This window comes from Chaetura pelagica, unplaced genomic scaffold (genome assembly GCF_000747805.2).
Source record: "Chaetura pelagica isolate M959 unplaced genomic scaffold, ChaPel_1.0 scaffold207, whole genome shotgun sequence".
NCBI lineage: Eukaryota > Metazoa > Chordata > Aves > Apodiformes > Apodidae > Chaetura > Chaetura pelagica.
The window spans coordinates 3073815-3091400 of NW_009953929.1; the positions used below are offsets into that span (position 1 = coordinate 3073815).

Sequence of the window (17586 nt, forward strand, 5' to 3'; positions counted from 1 at the left end):
TTACTTGAGAAAGAATAAATATTACATGTTTTTGTGCTTATGAAGTGGTCTGGAAAACAGCTGATGTTCTGATTGGCTTGAGTGGGTGCTGGGATTAGAAAAGGCCACTTACATGTGTATTAACATTTCAAGGTTAATTTTTCAACATCTTGAGGTGTAAGCTCTGCTGGCCCCTTCCCTTAGGTAGAGGTTTATGAAGATGTGGCTTTGCCTTGTTTCTCTGTTATATAAGCAAAGTTTGAGTTCACACTCAGCCGGGGCACTTAGAATCTCTCAGTTTCATCTATAATCATGAAATCTGTAGGAACTTTTACCTCGAGACCTCTGGCCTATCATCAAATTAGATAAATATCACCCAGCAAGTTTGACAGTGACTACAGATTGTCACAGGGAAACCTTGACCACTTGTACTCATAAATTATGTCTTGACTGGAAAGGAAGATCTAATTTCTAGCACATAGGGTGGCAGTTTTGTGTGGTGTGGCATGTCAAGCACATTAGGTCTCAGATCCCACTGGTGGCGCAAAATACCAGTTCTTTTCCCACTGTCAGCACTGGTGGTAACTCAGTCTGTCTCCTTATCAAAGATACCCATCCTTCAGCCTTCTTTGTTCTTCTCGCCTGCCTCCCACAGACCATCAGGGCTTAAAATTTGACTTGAAAAAAACTGAAGCCCAATGCTCAGCTTCTGCTGATGAGAGTCTGTTGCTGTGGGAAGTCATTTGACATGGCTCCTTCAAGACACCGGACTCCACTGTCTTCTCATTTAAGCCTCTCAGTGCCACTGGGGGAAGTTCTGTTGCCAAATGTGTCCCTGAAAGGAGTGGGCCTATAGATCCATCTGCTGGAGCATAAATAGGGGTTTACTTTGGTGCTGCCCTCTTTTTCTCTCTGCCTATTTTTGGAGGACTGCTTTGTGTTAGCATCCATAAAAACAAGTGTCTTCTACGATACCACCATCTCGGATCCCACGGTATTTTTTGAAATGAAATAATGAGTCACCGTGCCTCCCAGATTCACAGAACGTGTCATTCACTCACATTAAAAAGATTCTTCAAGTCAGTTAATTTGACATCTTAAGTACATGCTCTCAAAACCCTAAATGCCACTGTGTAACTAGAAAGAAAGCCTTAACTGAACTTTGAAACTTCCTTTTCCCCCCACTTTTCCTTCATTTATTCTTCCCTCAAGTTGAATTTGCTCTTTCATTGCTCTCAGTTGAGCTTGAAGTTATTTCTGTTGGTGAACAGGCAACCAGAAATCATAATTATGCTTATTTACTGAGGTGGTAATCCTAGATATTTTTTTTATTAAAAAATAATTTTTAAAAAATAAACTCAATTAAAACTAATTCAACTACTGTATCAATCTATTTAAATGCACATAAGTCCACAGCTGCTTTGGGACATTTTGCCTAATTTCATGTATTTTTTGATGGATTTAGGTCTTGCCCCAGTTGAAGTCTGATCTGTTGATTTCTAGAATCCAGTATAAAATCGTAAAGATAAATAATTTTCTCTCACAGTGTTCTTTAAGCACTTTTCAGAGGGGGGGGGGGGGAACCCCCAAAACCAAGGGTTTGGGTGGGAGGTATGGCTCTGGAAGGACTTCTGCCCAGCTATGCTGTTTAAGATGTAAGCTGGGAAATTCTTTAAACTGTTCATCTCAGTGAAACATCTTCTGCTGGACTCTGGAGGAGGTGGCCACCTCATCAGAATTATCAAAACCATCCCTAATCCCTGCATGTCAGGCAGAAGTACCTGTACTTCTGCACAATCCCCCATTCTCACGTGCTCTGTATTCCTGGAGCCAGGCTATGCAGCTGCTGAAATCATGCATGTTTTTCTAGTAAGTTACATAGCAGCAGACAGAAATAAAGATATTTCAGTCTGAGTCAGTCAGATTATTAGCTGAAGCATTACAATTTTTAAATTAGGCAGCTTAAAAAAATAAGTTATTCATTCCACATAATTATTTGTCCATGTGGCTGGAGAAAAAAAAAAAAAATCTGAATGTTACTTTTGCGGGTTTAGAACAACCCCATTAAATAAAGCAGGAATATCCTAGCTTTCAGTTTCTCATATTTGAAATTACAAAACTGGAAAAGAAAATTTTATGGTCTGAACTTTCTTCTCCTATACAAGTTTTACCAAGACAACATCTACTTTCTTCATGGCTCTCTTAAACCTTTAGGTCCAAGGCAGTGGTGTAAATGGGATTGTGAGGCTCCCTGACATGCTTTCTGTGGCATCATTCCTAAATTTGGCACATATTATAGAAAGGGGTCTGGAAGCTCCTGCAGTGATTATTACAGTCAGGGCTTTTGTAGCTCTCATTTCCTTTGCAGAATAGCAAAGACATGAGATCCTAGCATCCAGTAGAGGATTGGGTTAATCGTTTTGGAAAAAGAGCTAGAAACCTCATCATCAGCCTCCAACACTAGAACATTCTTCAGGCTCACACTTACACTGTCATTGTGTGTGTGTTTATCTGTGTAATAAACAACCGCTCAGTTTACTCAACAGAAGCTCTGGTGCTGCAGCCAGCAGCAGACTGAACTGGAGCAGAGGCAATTAGACACTCTGCCTGGGGGCAGATTGTCTTTGCACTCAGGCCCACTCACAAATTTCTCAGCTATTTAAAGATAAAACGATGCAGTCACACACACCCTAATGAAGAGGAAATGAGGATTATCTGAAGTAGGAGTGTGTGCATATGGCTTTTTTTGTGCATACAGTTTCATAATGTTGAATATGTGATCTTCATTCAGCTTCTTTCTGGTCTTAATACTGTGCCGCTGAAAATGCTTTAATGCAGAGCAGTGAGGCTTGTGACACCTACATTATAAAGCATGTAAAGGAAAAGACACTTTCCTACGGTTTCTGGGAGACAGAGAGATCCTGACTGTTCCTAAAGAGCTTAAATTTGTTGAGTTTCAGGAAATATTCTATAGAATGTTCTCCCACTTTTTAAATATTTTGTGTGTGTGTGTTGCCACAATTATTTAGCCTCCTATTGCTCCACCTCTGAGTAGTTTTGGGAAGGAGGAAGGATTTTGTTTTCTGCTTTACTACTGAATTCATGTTCTGTCATGGGATGGAGAACACAACTGGATAGTTCCCAAGTGTTTCCCTACCCTGAGCAAAGAGATAAATGCCTATTTAAGAAGAATGTGTTATAAGCATTGACATCTCCTTTTTGTAGAGATCTGAGATATTTGATAAGAAATAAGGAAACTGAAAGTTACCAGTAGTTAATGTTATATTGCAGTTACTTGCTTTTAGATTACTATTTCCTTTCCCCCACTGACAACACTCTGGTGACTTATTTTCCCTGTAATTGGCTCCCATCACTTCTTTTTGGAGTCATTAACAGTTATAACTAACAGGCATAGCTTAGCTCAACTTTTTGATAGAAGACTGGTGTAAGAGCTGTAGCACTTTCCCTCACACATGGTAGAATTTGATCCTCTATATTGAAATGGTTAAAGAGGATCTTGAGTTGGAATTTGTCTTCTGGGGAGTCTGGAATACCCTGATAGTGACTCAGATTAAAAAGCGCCTTCTGGAAGACAGAAATTATCTATTAACATTTGGATGCAATGTTTGTCTCACATTAATTTCCATGCTTGCCAAAATGATTCTGGCAGAGGAACTAGCTGTGTAATGTAGAAATAAAGATTAGTTTGGAAGTTCTAGGAATGCCACGTAGCTGCTTGCAGAAGGATGTACACAGATGGAAGTGCAGGCAGCAGTTTTACACATGTTGGAGAATTGACAAGTGATAACCCCAGAGTATGGAGAAGCTCAGGCACACCGTGTGCACTGTTATGTAAATAAATCAAAAGGCTTCATGACAGGTATCCCAACGTTATACAGTGGTATCTTCCTAACCTCACCAATATGAGATCAGGTAACTGCAAAATATCAGAAAATCCGTCCTTGTCAAAGTGGGACTATGGCACTCTACTGATAATTTCTCTGTCTAGAACTTCAACAGGATGCAAGGCAGATTGGGAAAACAACTTGAAACCAGGGCTGGGCCTTCTCTCTATTGTACAGTCCTTTCCAAGATCAGAGAGTGACAATTACCCTCTCTAGCTGTGAGTGGAGAAACTTTATTTTCCCCTTCTTGCCCTATATTTTCATTAAAACGGCCACAAAAATCACATTACTCCTCACAGATTCTATGGAAAAATGACTCCCATAAGCTGCACAACTGCAATCTAACATGCAGATGTGGTTTCCAGTTGCTCTCCCTGCAGGCCCTAACAGAGTGTTTCCAAAAGCAGACAACTCAGCATATCCTATATTCTCTGAGTCACTCCAGTTCACCTAAATAAGGTCCTGATGTGACTTTTCCTGTTTCTCCCCAGCCCAGCCACAATTCTTTTTTTAGGTACTCAATGTATGTTTTTAGGTACTCAATGTCAGAAGGATGTGTTATACTCTTCTCCCTTCCCAGCATTTTTATCAGTAATGTACCTGAAATTTAGTCCCAGTTACTCTTCAGGAAGTGCATAGGAACTGGTGGATTTATGAGTCTTGACATTTTAGAGATGGTCCCTATTTTAATGTCTGGACTGCATTAATGAGTCATCCCAAGTTATCTCTTCATAAGACATTGCTTCAAAATCAGCTGCAGATATTTTCTTCCCATTAAGGCTTATTCCTTTGGGTTTGATGTAATTAATTGTCACTTATGACTTAAAGAAAATATGCCAATAAGCATTTATGCCACAGGCACCATCTTCTTTCTCTGAAGCCTTGTGTACTCAAGGTTTAACAAATTTCTATAAGCCTCACACTGTGATTCATGGTAGAGGGAGCCCACAGTTGTAACAGCCATAACCTGTTAGAGATGTCCACTCTGGAGGGAAAGGAGACCAAGGAGGCACTGAGAATATGCCAGTGTGAAATGCTGAAGTGGATACAGCTGTAATACCAGGTTTCATCCTCCTAGTGTTTGTAGCTTTGTCAGAATAAGGGTTTGTGAGTGTACCTTTGTGAATAAGGCTGAATATCTGGTTTTCTTAAATATGGATAGGAAAACACAGCTGTATGAGAGTATCACAGAGGGACAGGAAAAAAGACAGGACATCTATGCAGAAGATTAAAGAGTGTCCAAGTCTGAAGATACAAGGAAAGAGAAGAAAATCTGTTCCTAGTCTTCCCTGCTCCAAAATTCATGAGGCAGCTTTTGGCTGCTGTATGAAATACATTTGTGGGACAGAAAATGTGGCAACATAGTGCTTTAAGGGCATATTTAATTTCTGCCTCAACATTAGCTCATATGTGAACATATATTTTTCAGCTTTTTTTTCTTGTACATACTTGGGTATGTACAAGACCAAAAAGAAAAACATATTTTACAGATTATACCAGTAATACTTCCAGTGGTCTTTTAAACTAGTGCTCAGTCTTCCTGCACTGGGCTCTGTAAGACAGATTAGTTGGTGAAGAGGAGGGGTTCTTGTTTCTCTGCACAAGCGAGAGAAGGGCTCTCTGGAAGGTACAATTTCTTACCACAGCAGCAGGAAAACCCACTCATTCCTGAGAAAGGACTAAGACTCAATGGCTCAATTAAGCCTGCAGCTGTTGATTCCTGCTCTTTGTCAGGATATAATTAAGGTATCATCAAGCTGAATAGGAAGATGGGACTGAAAACTAAAAATACCTCTAGTAATTATGGCTTAGATCTGGAAAGTAATGGATGGATTTTGATTTCTGAAAGAGACAATGCTGTTCTTGAAGATGGCTGAGTAATTACTGAGTGAAAGGTAAAATAAACACTCTTGTAATCCCCTGTCTACATGACATACTGCTGAAGGTGTGCATGCAACCTCATGAGGGAGGGCAAACATCTCAGTATGTAGGTCTATTTTATGCAGACAAATAGAGCTTTGCTCTGTTTACTAGGAAATGTAAATCTGCATTCAAACACAATACAACAGAACATGTATTTCAGCTATGTATGGTCACTATTCAGGAATTCACATATGATTTTTATTTTTAAAAACTCAATGAACAAAAGTCCTCTTTTGAAATTCCAGATAGCACTTTCCATACTTGACTGTATAAAAAGCCTTGTTGACAACTGACAATCTTGGGAAGAAACATCTGAACTCTTGTAAATCTCCACTCTTCAGCAAGTGCATACTTCCATTCTTTGGAGACTCTGAAGAAAGTACTAGAGATAAGGGCCCCAGTAAAGAGATACATAATGTCCTGGTGCTTAGATTTTAATACCCTGATCCAGTGTCTGCACTGTGGTTAGCAAGTTAACGTGGAAGTAGTTCTAGTATTGAAGACTGATGTGAATTATGTTCGTTATTTGTACCTAAACATTTAAAGATATGTAGTATTCAATCTTTAAAAACCTTGGGTGAAAAAAATGAATGAAAACCACTCATAATCTACTTTAAGTCAACTGAAAGCTGCTCTTTTTCTTCCCCCTCAAAATACACCTTGCCAAGGATTTTCCCTTTCTGCATACGTTTGAATTAATTTGTAGAATCCATTTCCTGGATTTTTTTTGTTCCATCACTTGAGTGAGCACTGGCATTTATCTTGCAATATGATGAGACAATTCAAGGAAGAGCTGGCCATAAAAACTAATTTCTTAATTTCATAGTTACTTTTCTCTCTGAACCAATTTAGTGCACATTTGTACAAAAGCCAGGCAGTAAAAAAGATGAAGCAGCGGCTGGAGAAGGAGGTGAGGCCACAGAAGCCCTGATTTTACCAGCTCAAATTAGCACATAATGGCATCCTTGATTTCCTCTTGAGTCTGTTTAAAAGCTTGATGTCTAAACTGCAATGAAACTGACAATGCTTAGGTACCTGTTTAGGACAGAGAAGCTATGCAGTAGCATGGTAAGCAGCTAGTTCTGAAAATCCAGCTGCTATGATGGCAAAATGACATTTGTCATTGTATTAGTAAACAGAAAGATCACAGACAATGTGATCCATGATTACATCACCTGTTTACTTTCTTAACAATCTGTTTTATTTCTCACCAAGGCAACAGTCTTCCCACCCTTCAGTAATATAAGCATTATTTCCTTTCCTTGAGATGCTAATGTCTGTCTGCTTGACTGGGTATGTTCTCCTGTATTCAACTAACCAACGACCCCAAGCTGCACTTCTTCCTCCTCCTGTCCTGCAGATGGATAAGGGTTCTTCCATGTAGCCTAAGCTGCCCCAGTTGCTGGTTACTGTCTTTACCATCTCCATGTCCCTAGCCAAGTTGTCCTTCACTCTCCTGAGTGCTACCACCACCACACACTCGAAGAAAAAGTGCAAATAGCAGAGGGACAGACAAAAGCAGCCAACTACTAAAGGAGAGGGTACTTTGACAAGACTGAATATGACCAAAGTTTGGGCTGCTGTCCTTCCCCTTTCTCTGTACTCTGGTCATATGTTCCTGCTGCTCCTCTGTGGTGGATCTAACCAATATACAACTGCATGTGTTTGTGCGTACAGCCTACATTACAGGCATGCTTGTATGGAGCACTCTGCTGTGACCATTTTTACAAAGTAGGAGTACTTGCAAGCTGAAAGCTTGCTGGACTATTTAAAGAATATTTCAAATCTTTAAACCTTCATAGAGAACTCACCAAGATACTGCTAAGCTGGCATAAAAATGGAGAACAAACACCTCATCTCACTATTATTTCTGCCTAAGATTTCTATTGTTCATCCTTGCAAATAACCAGAAACATTGGATTAAGTAGGGACACGGCAGCATGTCTCTTATAGTGAGGTGACAGAATTTGAAATAATTTTCAGAGCTAAGGAAAAGATTTCCAACTTAAGGAAATATGAAATATTGTTCCTTTAACAAAATGTATTCTTTTCATATCAAAATTGCTACATTTTCATTAGCCAGTTGGAAAACGAATGGACTATTCGATGCACCAAAATTCCTGTTCTGATTAAGAAAATTCTCTCTTTGAAAAAGAGGTTAGCAATTACTGAGTTCAGTGTTTGGTGTTTTATTAAATCAATGTTGATATACTTGGTGAGCATATGTAGGACAGCCACAAGTTTATTTTTACTTGTACAAACTGTGCTAATCTGTAATGGGACATGATGAATGTGACATTTATGAAAGTGATGTTCATATGGGCTTTTATTGCATTTATAGTTACAGTAAGATTAGGCCCCTTATAATTAAACATGAACTCTTCCAAATGAAAACTGAATGTAATAGCTAAATCTATTACCACTAACTTTGGGAAAAGCAGCCATTAATGATACAGAACACCTGTGAATTCTTTTTTCCTTCTGCAAACTTAACAACTTTAAAATATCTCTGGCACCATTGGGCACACAAATTTATAAAATCTTCCCCATGAAAGAGAAAATAGAACATATCTTCTAATGGTAGTTCAGTTTTCTTGCGAACTGAGAAGCTGGTGAAACTATTCCATGTTCATATCCTTCTTCCTCCCTCATTCCTGCAGCTTCTGCTCATTTAGTGTCAGTCATTGGAAAGGACTCAGGGTGAAATGCTTTGCATGTTCAGAGTATGATACTGAAATAATACTTAATCCTTGCACAGTAATTAAATATTCCCTGGTTTGCTCAAGTACTGTGACCAGCCAAATGAAATACTTACCTAAAGTGGTGAGAGTAATTATGAAAAAAACATGTATGTGCTTACACTCTGATGCTCATATCGAGTTTGATGATTAATGTCAAAGTTTTCTGGTCTACTACTTGTATTTACATTAGTTGTGTAACTTTTTAGGCACAAAACGGAAACTTTGTACTGCACTAACACTCAGAATAAATCAGCCAGGAACATGAGAAAAACTTCAGTTCTGCTTATAAAAGCATACTTTGCAGAAAAAGATCAAGAACTAAGATTCCAGGCCACCAAGTACCGTTCTAATTGATGTGAACAGCAACGTTCCAAAATGATATTTAAGTTCTTAGCTTCTAAATTACTGCTCTCCTTATATACATTTATTTATCTTAATATGTCATTGTACATCCCACTTTAATCTTGTTAATACAAAATTCTTTCAACACAATCTCTCTTCTTCCATAAATCCTGTAAATTGCAGAATCAACTAGGTGCTAAAATTCTGTTTCGAAAATTGCAAAACTTTTTGCATATGTAGAGCTGGCACTGAGTGCAGAAAGCCATACAGGGGAAACTGACTTTTAAAGGCACACTCTGCATGGAGGCAGTGGGAGAAGACAACTCAGCAGACCTTGTTCCAAAGCATGTCCTACTGTTCCTTCCATGTAAGAAGAGGTCAGTCAGGATCTTGTAGTTTAGGTGGCATTAGGAACAGTGGGGCAGGTCTGTGGAAGTCTCACAGAGCACCTTTGCTCACCCTCTGCCTACAAGCAGAACTACATCATCACAATGTAGTAGCACAACCTGTTTTCTTAGGAAAGAGCTTTGTCTTGTTTGTCTTTTCTTTGCCAAAGAGGGGATTAAAAGGAAATTATAATCTTGCATGACTTTGCCAGGGAAAACTGGGGACATTCAGCATATGTGGGATTTGAGTCTGTGACTTACTGAAATCCCTTATCTCAGAATATCCTTTCAGGATTGTAATGAAAAGTAATTTCAGTACTTCTGCCTCTTCTCTCATATCTGCAGCACAGTACAAGTAATATTTATTTTACCTACAAGGTGACTGTCCAGGACTAGATAAAACTTGATCTGTGTTTTCAAGAGGAAAAATATGTATCAAGCAACTATACTGGGTATTTGTTAAGTCAAATCTTAGTATAGTCTTGCTTTCACAAGCTATTTTTCTCAGTAGCTCTATCTTATCAGAGATAGATATAATTTCCTATCAGATTCAAAGAAACATGAAGCATAAAGTCAAAGCTCAACATACCAAAAAGCAAGTAATTACTCACTTCAATACTTTTAATTTATTTATTTTTTTTGAGTAATCATTTCCTCTGAGAAAATGAACCTCTTTTTTTAGTATATAAAATACTAAAAAGTAAAATCAAGTGAATGGGGTTTTTTGATGTTGTTTGTTTTTTTTTTCATTAAAAGTAATCCTCTCTTATTTCAAGCAAGGATACCACTGATTACCTGTCTGATGACCCCATTCTGGCTTGAATGTATTCAGAACACTGTTCAAGTGACAGCATTTCAGCTGCAATTGAAATTCCTAATACCATGACCCTTTTGCTTGGGAGAATACATGCAGGATGCTCAAATAATGAGAACCTGCTATCTCTCTAGTTTTAGGAGTCTAGGAAATTAGTAATACTAGATATTAATCCTTAGTATCCCTTTCCTTTTTTTTACTCATTATGCAAAACAGACACATTAGTTCTTTAGTTTCTCACCTTACACCTAGCTCACTGGGGCCAGGAAGGAGTAATCAAATGGGATTCTGAATAAGGATCTGCTCTCCTGAGTCTTTCATCAAATACAAAACTATTACAATTGTGTTAATGCATTTCCATCCAGTTTCATAAAGCAGCAAAATCCCTCTTATTTCTTCATGTACACTCCTAACCAGAAGCTGTTCTTAATTGCATTAAAACACAAAATAGAAATATTTAAACTTAATTTCAAGTGTAAAATAATTTGGTTTGAGTTCTTCACCAGATTTTCCTCATCTAATATGGAAAGAGTTTTCTCTTTAATTCTATCTCTATGTCTTCAAGAACATTGAGCAGCCTTTTAAACATCTGCTCTTTCCAACCTGCCACTTAGCAAATTACAGCTTGGAATAATTTTCTCTTTGGTTTATTTTCTCTTATCAGTTGCAGATCCTGAAAGTTAAAAAATATGAAGGGCCAAAAAGTCTGAAGGCCAAATGTATGTAAACCTCTGCAGTTACCTTTATTATTGTTCTTTGTATAGAAATCTGTATGCATTTTTGCTTTGTATGTTTGATTTTAACAGAAAGCTGGAAATCACAGAAACTACAGATAGATTGCTATGATTTCAGTGCCAGTTAGTCATTGCCTTTTTTAAATTTCACATGTACTGTGGTCAGACACACAGCCTACCCAAATAACTCTCAAAGGATGCTTCCCCAGAGGAGATTACAGTGAGTACTTACTGAGGCACAGTTGCTTTCTGACTTGTCTTCCAGAAAGCCAATTTGGCATGGTGTTCTCTGATTCTGCAGCCAGTAGTCTGTTGATTCTAGCAGACTGTTACTGCAGAGAATCTGTTAAAATAGTTAAAAGAAGTTAAGATAATTTAAATAATTACTCACTACTACTTTGTCTTGGAGGCCTGAACTCCGTTGTTTTAACTCAGGAGAAAACTGGCCTATAAAATTCGGGGTGGACAAGACTGGGATCCCTGTTCCTTTTGGACCTGTCCAGTTAATGCATATTAAATCAGATTATTTATATATTCCCTCAAGTATTAGCCTGTTTCCTTTCAGAACTGAAAGTCCTTGGAAATACTTAAAGGAGATGCCTAAACCAAATATTTTTTATTGGAAAATATTGTTGTGAGTTTTGGTCTATGTTAAAGTGATAAACATGAATGTTGGGAAAACTAATTATTTAATCATACCAGAGTGCACAAACTTACAGCCTTTACCATTTACTGTATCTCTCTCTACAGTAGATCAGAATAGCAGACTCACTTCTGTGACTGCCAAGGCTACAAAATCTTTTTTCTTAAACACATTTTCTTGCTTTCTGAGAAACTAAAGTACTTAAGACTTTGCTCAAACAAAACCAAGAGACTATTTAGAGGCAAAGTCAGTTTTGGAAGTCCACTGCTTAGATTGCACTGCATTCTTTACTTGCTGTCTCTGTACTGACATTCCCCTATTAAAAAGGAGGACACTTAGTATTTTTAAAACAACTAGGTTAACAGCAGAAAAATAATAGTTGCAATAATTATGCTACTTATAGGACTTTGTACATGGCTTATTGCGTTCCTCAGGCAGTGACATTATCTATGTTTGTGAAATAGATGTATGTTTTATTTATATCACAGTTACTGCATTACATGGAAATAGGCTGTACTCTAGCTCTTCATCCTCTTTTTTTAATAATGATATTTTAAAATACAACTTGGATCTACCAAGAAAAAGAAACCTCTCCACAGTATTTCACTGCATGTTTTGCATTGACACACCTTTGTCTATCTTCAGGAACTCTTAATCTATAAGCCTAGATCACTTCCTTAGGAACAATCATTTAATGAAATGACTGTGGGAAGCTGGTCTGACCAGTTGACATAATTTTCTAATACTCAGGGGCAATCCAGAAGTAAGCTTATTACCACCCCCAGACTAACACCCACTCTAATTTTTATCTTTCTGGCAGAAAGCCAGTTACATTGTTAGCACTGCAATCCCTGTATTATTCTATATGGATTTCTGATTAAAAGTCAGCAGAAGATGGATGAGGAGGTAATGGGGAACACCACAGTCCATAAGTCTGGCCTTCTTCTGTGGCCTTTTTTAGTGCCCTCCACAAAGGTTTTGCATCTTTGTGGTGGTTGTTTCTTGGTACAGCAGCCCTGCTACAGTATTTTTTTCCAAAGAGCTTCCGAGTACAAATTTGGTGTTCAAAATACTCATAAAAAGACACTATGCCAAAAAACTTTGTTCTGATAAAGACAAAGGCTCATGAGTGCTTCACATCAACACCAGTCTCTTCTTAAAGGCTGCTAGCTAATCTTGTTTACCAGCTGAATGACTCTGCACTCAATAAATTTTATAACCTCCTGTCTCAGTACAGGAAGATTTCTGCCACCATAACTAACTCTGAGACTCGATGGGGAAGATAATATATTTAATCTCCCAAAGAAACAATTTCCTGTTAGTGTTATAAACTGTTTGGTTTTTTAAAATAAATATTTTCAAATGTGGAAATACTGAACCATTATAAACTGGGTGGTAAAATATAGAATCAAGCTTTTTTTTTTTCCCCCCTCTTTTCCAAACATTACTTTCCTTTGAGGCTTTTATGAAGGCATAAAGAACTGAGCATATACATACATGCACAGACACACACACACACATATATATGATTTCAGAATTAATCTTATTCTAGATCTTCTCATCCCCAAGGTTAAAGTTCTGTTTACCTGTTAAGATGTAATTTTGCATACGTAGGAAACCGTTCCCTTTAGCTTAACTATCTTCTGCCCTAACAAGCAGTCTCATTTCACTTCCTTACAAATCACAGTGAACTTGTCTTCAGCCTTAATAATTTTAGATCTTTCTTTCCCAAATCTCAGACAGTTTCTGAGAAACCAGAATAGTCAGAAATTATCACACAGAAACAAGTTTCAGAAATCCTTGGTACTACTCTTTTTTGTCTCATAAGGACTTGGTGTGCACACCCAGCATTTCAGAACAGCCAGGTCATAGCAGATGTATATTGCAAATGATACACTCATGAAATGAGCTGGGTAGTCCAAACTTGACCTGGTTTTCTTCCTATGGGAAGAAAATAAATGACCCTTGGTAGCACTGTCTTTCAGATTGTGGGTTTGTTGTTTTTTTTTCTCATGAACCAAACACTGGTAAAGGAATAACAGAAGAAATAACTTTCCTGAGCAAATGTTCCAGGCAGGTCAGCTCATAGCTGTTAAGCTTGGGTCACTCCAATGTGGCTTATAAGTTAGAAGGTTTTATGTAAAGCCTGTGGGCAGCTTTTCATAACAGACTTTGAAGTCAAGGGTAAAAACAATACAGTAAGTATGGCAGTTTTGGACAGCATGTGGTTTTTAAGTAACCTCAAGGAGATGAATGATATTAATAGGACAATGTTTTCTCTGGTCCAGATTCTCCTCTCATGTGTGTATAAGTAGTTCTGCACTTGAGTATGCAGCCAGAAATGTGAAGGAGGATGCAATAGGCATAATATTTTTACTACTGGAAGCTGGAAGAAATAATTTGCAGCAATTTGGATTAGAGGAAGACTGACAAGACAAAGAAACCCAGATATACTTAAGTCCATACAGCAGAAGCTGATGGAGGTCAGCAATCTAAGCAACACAAGTTGGCCCAGAGCCACCGGAAAACCTCTGGAAATTACTCAGGAAATAGGGTGCAGTGGAAAAGGGTGGCATGCAGGAACGTGTGGCAGAGGCCTTCTTGCTATGGTCTGGTTTTACACGTATCTCAATGGTGTTCAGGAGATGGAAGGTGACATTTGAGTAAGCAGTGGCAGGAATGAGGAGTAACCTTTGGATGAGTTTAAACTCTACCTTATGAAATGCAAGTTTCTGCATTGGGACCATTGTAGACATGTTATTGCTTAGAACCTTCTCATTAGTACTTCTTTGAAGGAAAGATCATTTGAGTCACCCTGAAATGCTGATCACAGTAGAGTTACACACACCTGCTATGCAACAAAGGTGTATATATAAGCTGTGTGAATTGTTGGGCATACTTCATTGTAACACAGCAATATTATCATGGTGAAAGACTACACAGTAAGAGTGGATATAAGACTTCTTACAGCATCTCGTTATGGTAAGGCAACTCTCCCTGGTAACTAGATACATGTGTTTATATGAAGTGGGTGTTTACATACGTATTAAAACTTGCTGGGATATTCATGCTTTTAAAGGTATATACTGAAGTGCTTATAGTAAAATAATGTATGACTGCAGTGACCAAAGTGTATATGCTTGAAGGAGCAGGTCTAAATTGACAAGGCTAATTAATTAATCAAATGCAGTGTGATGGCTGGTATCCCTTGGAGGCATAACTCTGCCAGTACATTCTGATTGCCATTTTTGCATTTAAGCATATTTTCAAAGAATACTGAGCTGGACTGAAGCAAAAGATAAGAAACTTAAAGCTGTACTAATTCAGCTGTCAGTCAACATCCTTCTTTTATATAGCCTGCACTTTCAGGGCAAATAGTATCATTTGCCAAAATTTCCTTCTACTACCACATATTTCTCTTCATTCTTACCTAATTGAGACAAGTTTGTGGCCATTCCCACTGGCACACATTGTTAGCAATTCTGCTGAATTCAGTGAGGTTACTTCTACTTTGAAATTGTACAATTGAAAGCAGAACTTGATTCATTGACCATACTTATGATAACAGCTGCACACACTATATTGCTGTGTATCTGGTTCAGAGCAGGATGATCGGAGTCAGAAAATAATTCAGAATTAATTTGCATCATGCACTAAATGTGAAATCAGCAGTAATTCAAGGTTCTAAAAAAAGTTTTCCATTCTCCTCTAGAGACTCAGCAGTCAGCATTACTCAGTATGTTGTGAATCAATGAACTAATTCAGCCTCTAGCAGAGTGTGAAAAATAGTGTAACAGCTTCCTGTTCCCTGATTTAGATCATAAGACATTAAAATGCAGTAAATATCTACAACTGAGACAACACTAAAAAGGCTCTGGTCCACAAATGAAACATCTGCATCTTCATGGCTGATAATCTTCATTGCTTTGGTTAATTACTACTCACGAAAAAATATATGAAAGTGGGACATACAGAATAAGAGGAGGCATTTGGGGGCATATCTGCATTTGTTCAGATTGGTCGGTGTAGTAACAGGCTACATATGGTTCCAGGCAGGAGCTGTTCATGCTGATACAATATACTCATACAATTACTCAAACCTGCAAGTCAGATGCTTAAACTGTTCCTTTGCAGCTGAAACTCATAGTGTTCACTCTACCACCAACTACACAACTAACTTAAGGATCACTGTAACTATCAGAGGCTAAAATAAAAGGTGATGGTCTGTTTTTGGTAAATCTTTAACTGTTTTCACACACAAAAATAGAATGGTAACACATTATGTGACAATGCTGTAAAGAGGCCCCAAATACCCTGCTATTTGTTAGAAATGAGTCACCTCTTTTAGTGTGCTGACTATCATAAAATCGACTCGTGCTACAATAAAAAGTTCAAATGTAAGAGATCAGGCAGATGAAGCAGTGATAAATCAAGTGGTAAAGACTAACCTTTTAAAGACAGTAGTGCTTCTGAAGGTGACCAAGCTGGAAGCAGTGGTGGCACGTCTCAGCCCTGTGCCACTGTACTTCAGTCTTACATAAAATGGACAATTCTGAGATTCAGTTAATTTTTAAGATGTTCTCCTACACAATGAACTTTCTGCCTATTTCTGTGAGTGTAAAGATTTCAATTACAGTCAGCAGCATTTAAAAAATATCCGCTAGTCTTATGAAAATAAACAAACTCTCTGATCAAATGAAATATCGACACTGCATTTTAGCCATGTTGGGGTGAGCTGGAGAAGCCCAGTCCCAGCTCATACTCATCAGTCTGTGAGTTCTTTTTCATATAAATGATTTCACATTTAACACAATTTCTGTAGATAGACAATACTTACACCTACAGTGTGGTGTTCAGGATGAGAAAAAATCATCTCTATCTCCTACTATTTTATCTTTCTCTCTCTGCTTACAGATAGAAATGTATTGTTATTTAGTAAAAAGAAAAACAAACAAAAGGAAAACATTTTTATTACTAGTGAAAGGAAAAGGAAAAACAAGAATTATGGGAAAATTGAAGGAACTGTAAAGTTTTTGAACATTTCTGTGTTAGAACAAATGCTTTTTCAGCTCTAGAATTATGCCTGTAGGAAACAGTAAACCTCTGAGGGTGTTGTAAAATGAGAGATGAAAGATAGTCTGCCTTCCTCGACAGGTTTTTGGTAGTGCTCCTTCCTTCATATGAGACTGGCATAATCTGGCCATAGGGAAGAGGAATAAAAGGAAGCACCTATGGTTTTTACCTGTTTATTCTTGGTTGCACTGAAATTACTTACATGCAAAAAATGTCAGTCGTGTCTGACTTCTCCTAATCACATACATACACACACAGGCACTGCTTCCCCCCTTCCCCATCCTCTAAATTAAATAACTGCATATAAACTCACTTTGAGGCAACCAAGCCAGCAATGATCAAAGCTATATTACCTCTTGCAGAAAAGCTGTTTTGTGAAGGACCCTCCATTATGTTGACCTGAGTAAAGCAAAGCTCTGCACCCTCAGGTTGGGTCCCAGAAACATGCCACATGTCGAAAAGTAGTCCTGAAGGTACTCACACTATGTACTGCTTTTATTTAATGTGTCAGAGAATAAGGAAAAATAGAAATGTTCAGGGGGTTTTGTCTCACATATCTGTGTAGTTTATTTTAGGACTAAACAAGTATAGACTAAGCAGATAAAACTGAGAGATACCATAACAACACCCAGAATTTATGTTTCTATATCAGTACTTTTCTATTTTAGGTATAAATTTAAACATAAACTTATAAGTTACCTTCTTACATGCTGTGACAGAGCTTCCCAAACTGCTGGCTGAACTGTCTGTGCTGCTGCCTTGGTGCTCCGGGACTTCATGCATCAGTGGAGATTCAAAGTTACTGAAAAAGAAAAAGAAACAAACCCTCAAAAACCTTTCCAGTGACTCAGCTACATAGATAACTCAAGTGATACCAAAATGCAGTTCAGTAAAGAGATGTTACTTAATTTAGATTACAAAAAGCAGTCTGTACTCTAGTTTCTGATATTACTAGTCTATTTATTACCTTAATTTTCCCTTTTTGGAAGACTCCCCTGAGTCTTCCATACTCTGGATAAAAAAACAACTAACCAATGTCTTTGAAA

At 37.9% G+C, this 17586-nt stretch overlaps 1 protein-coding gene across 1 annotated transcript in view; it reads right to left on the reverse strand.

The window, feature by feature from the left end:
* SPHKAP (SPHK1 interactor, AKAP domain containing) overlaps positions 1-17330 on the reverse strand; it is a 46056-nt gene extending 28726 nt beyond the window's left edge. Inside the window, exons 1-2 of the mRNA XM_010001630.1 lie at positions 17240-17330; positions 11057-11167 (exon numbers count right to left, since the gene is read on the reverse strand). Of these exons, the coding sequence (XP_009999932.1) occupies positions 11057-11167; positions 17240-17323 (195 nt within the window). The 5' untranslated portion in view covers positions 17324-17330. The remainder of the gene's footprint in view (positions 1-11056; positions 11168-17239) is intronic.
* Between the last annotated feature and the right edge of the window lie 256 nt (positions 17331-17586).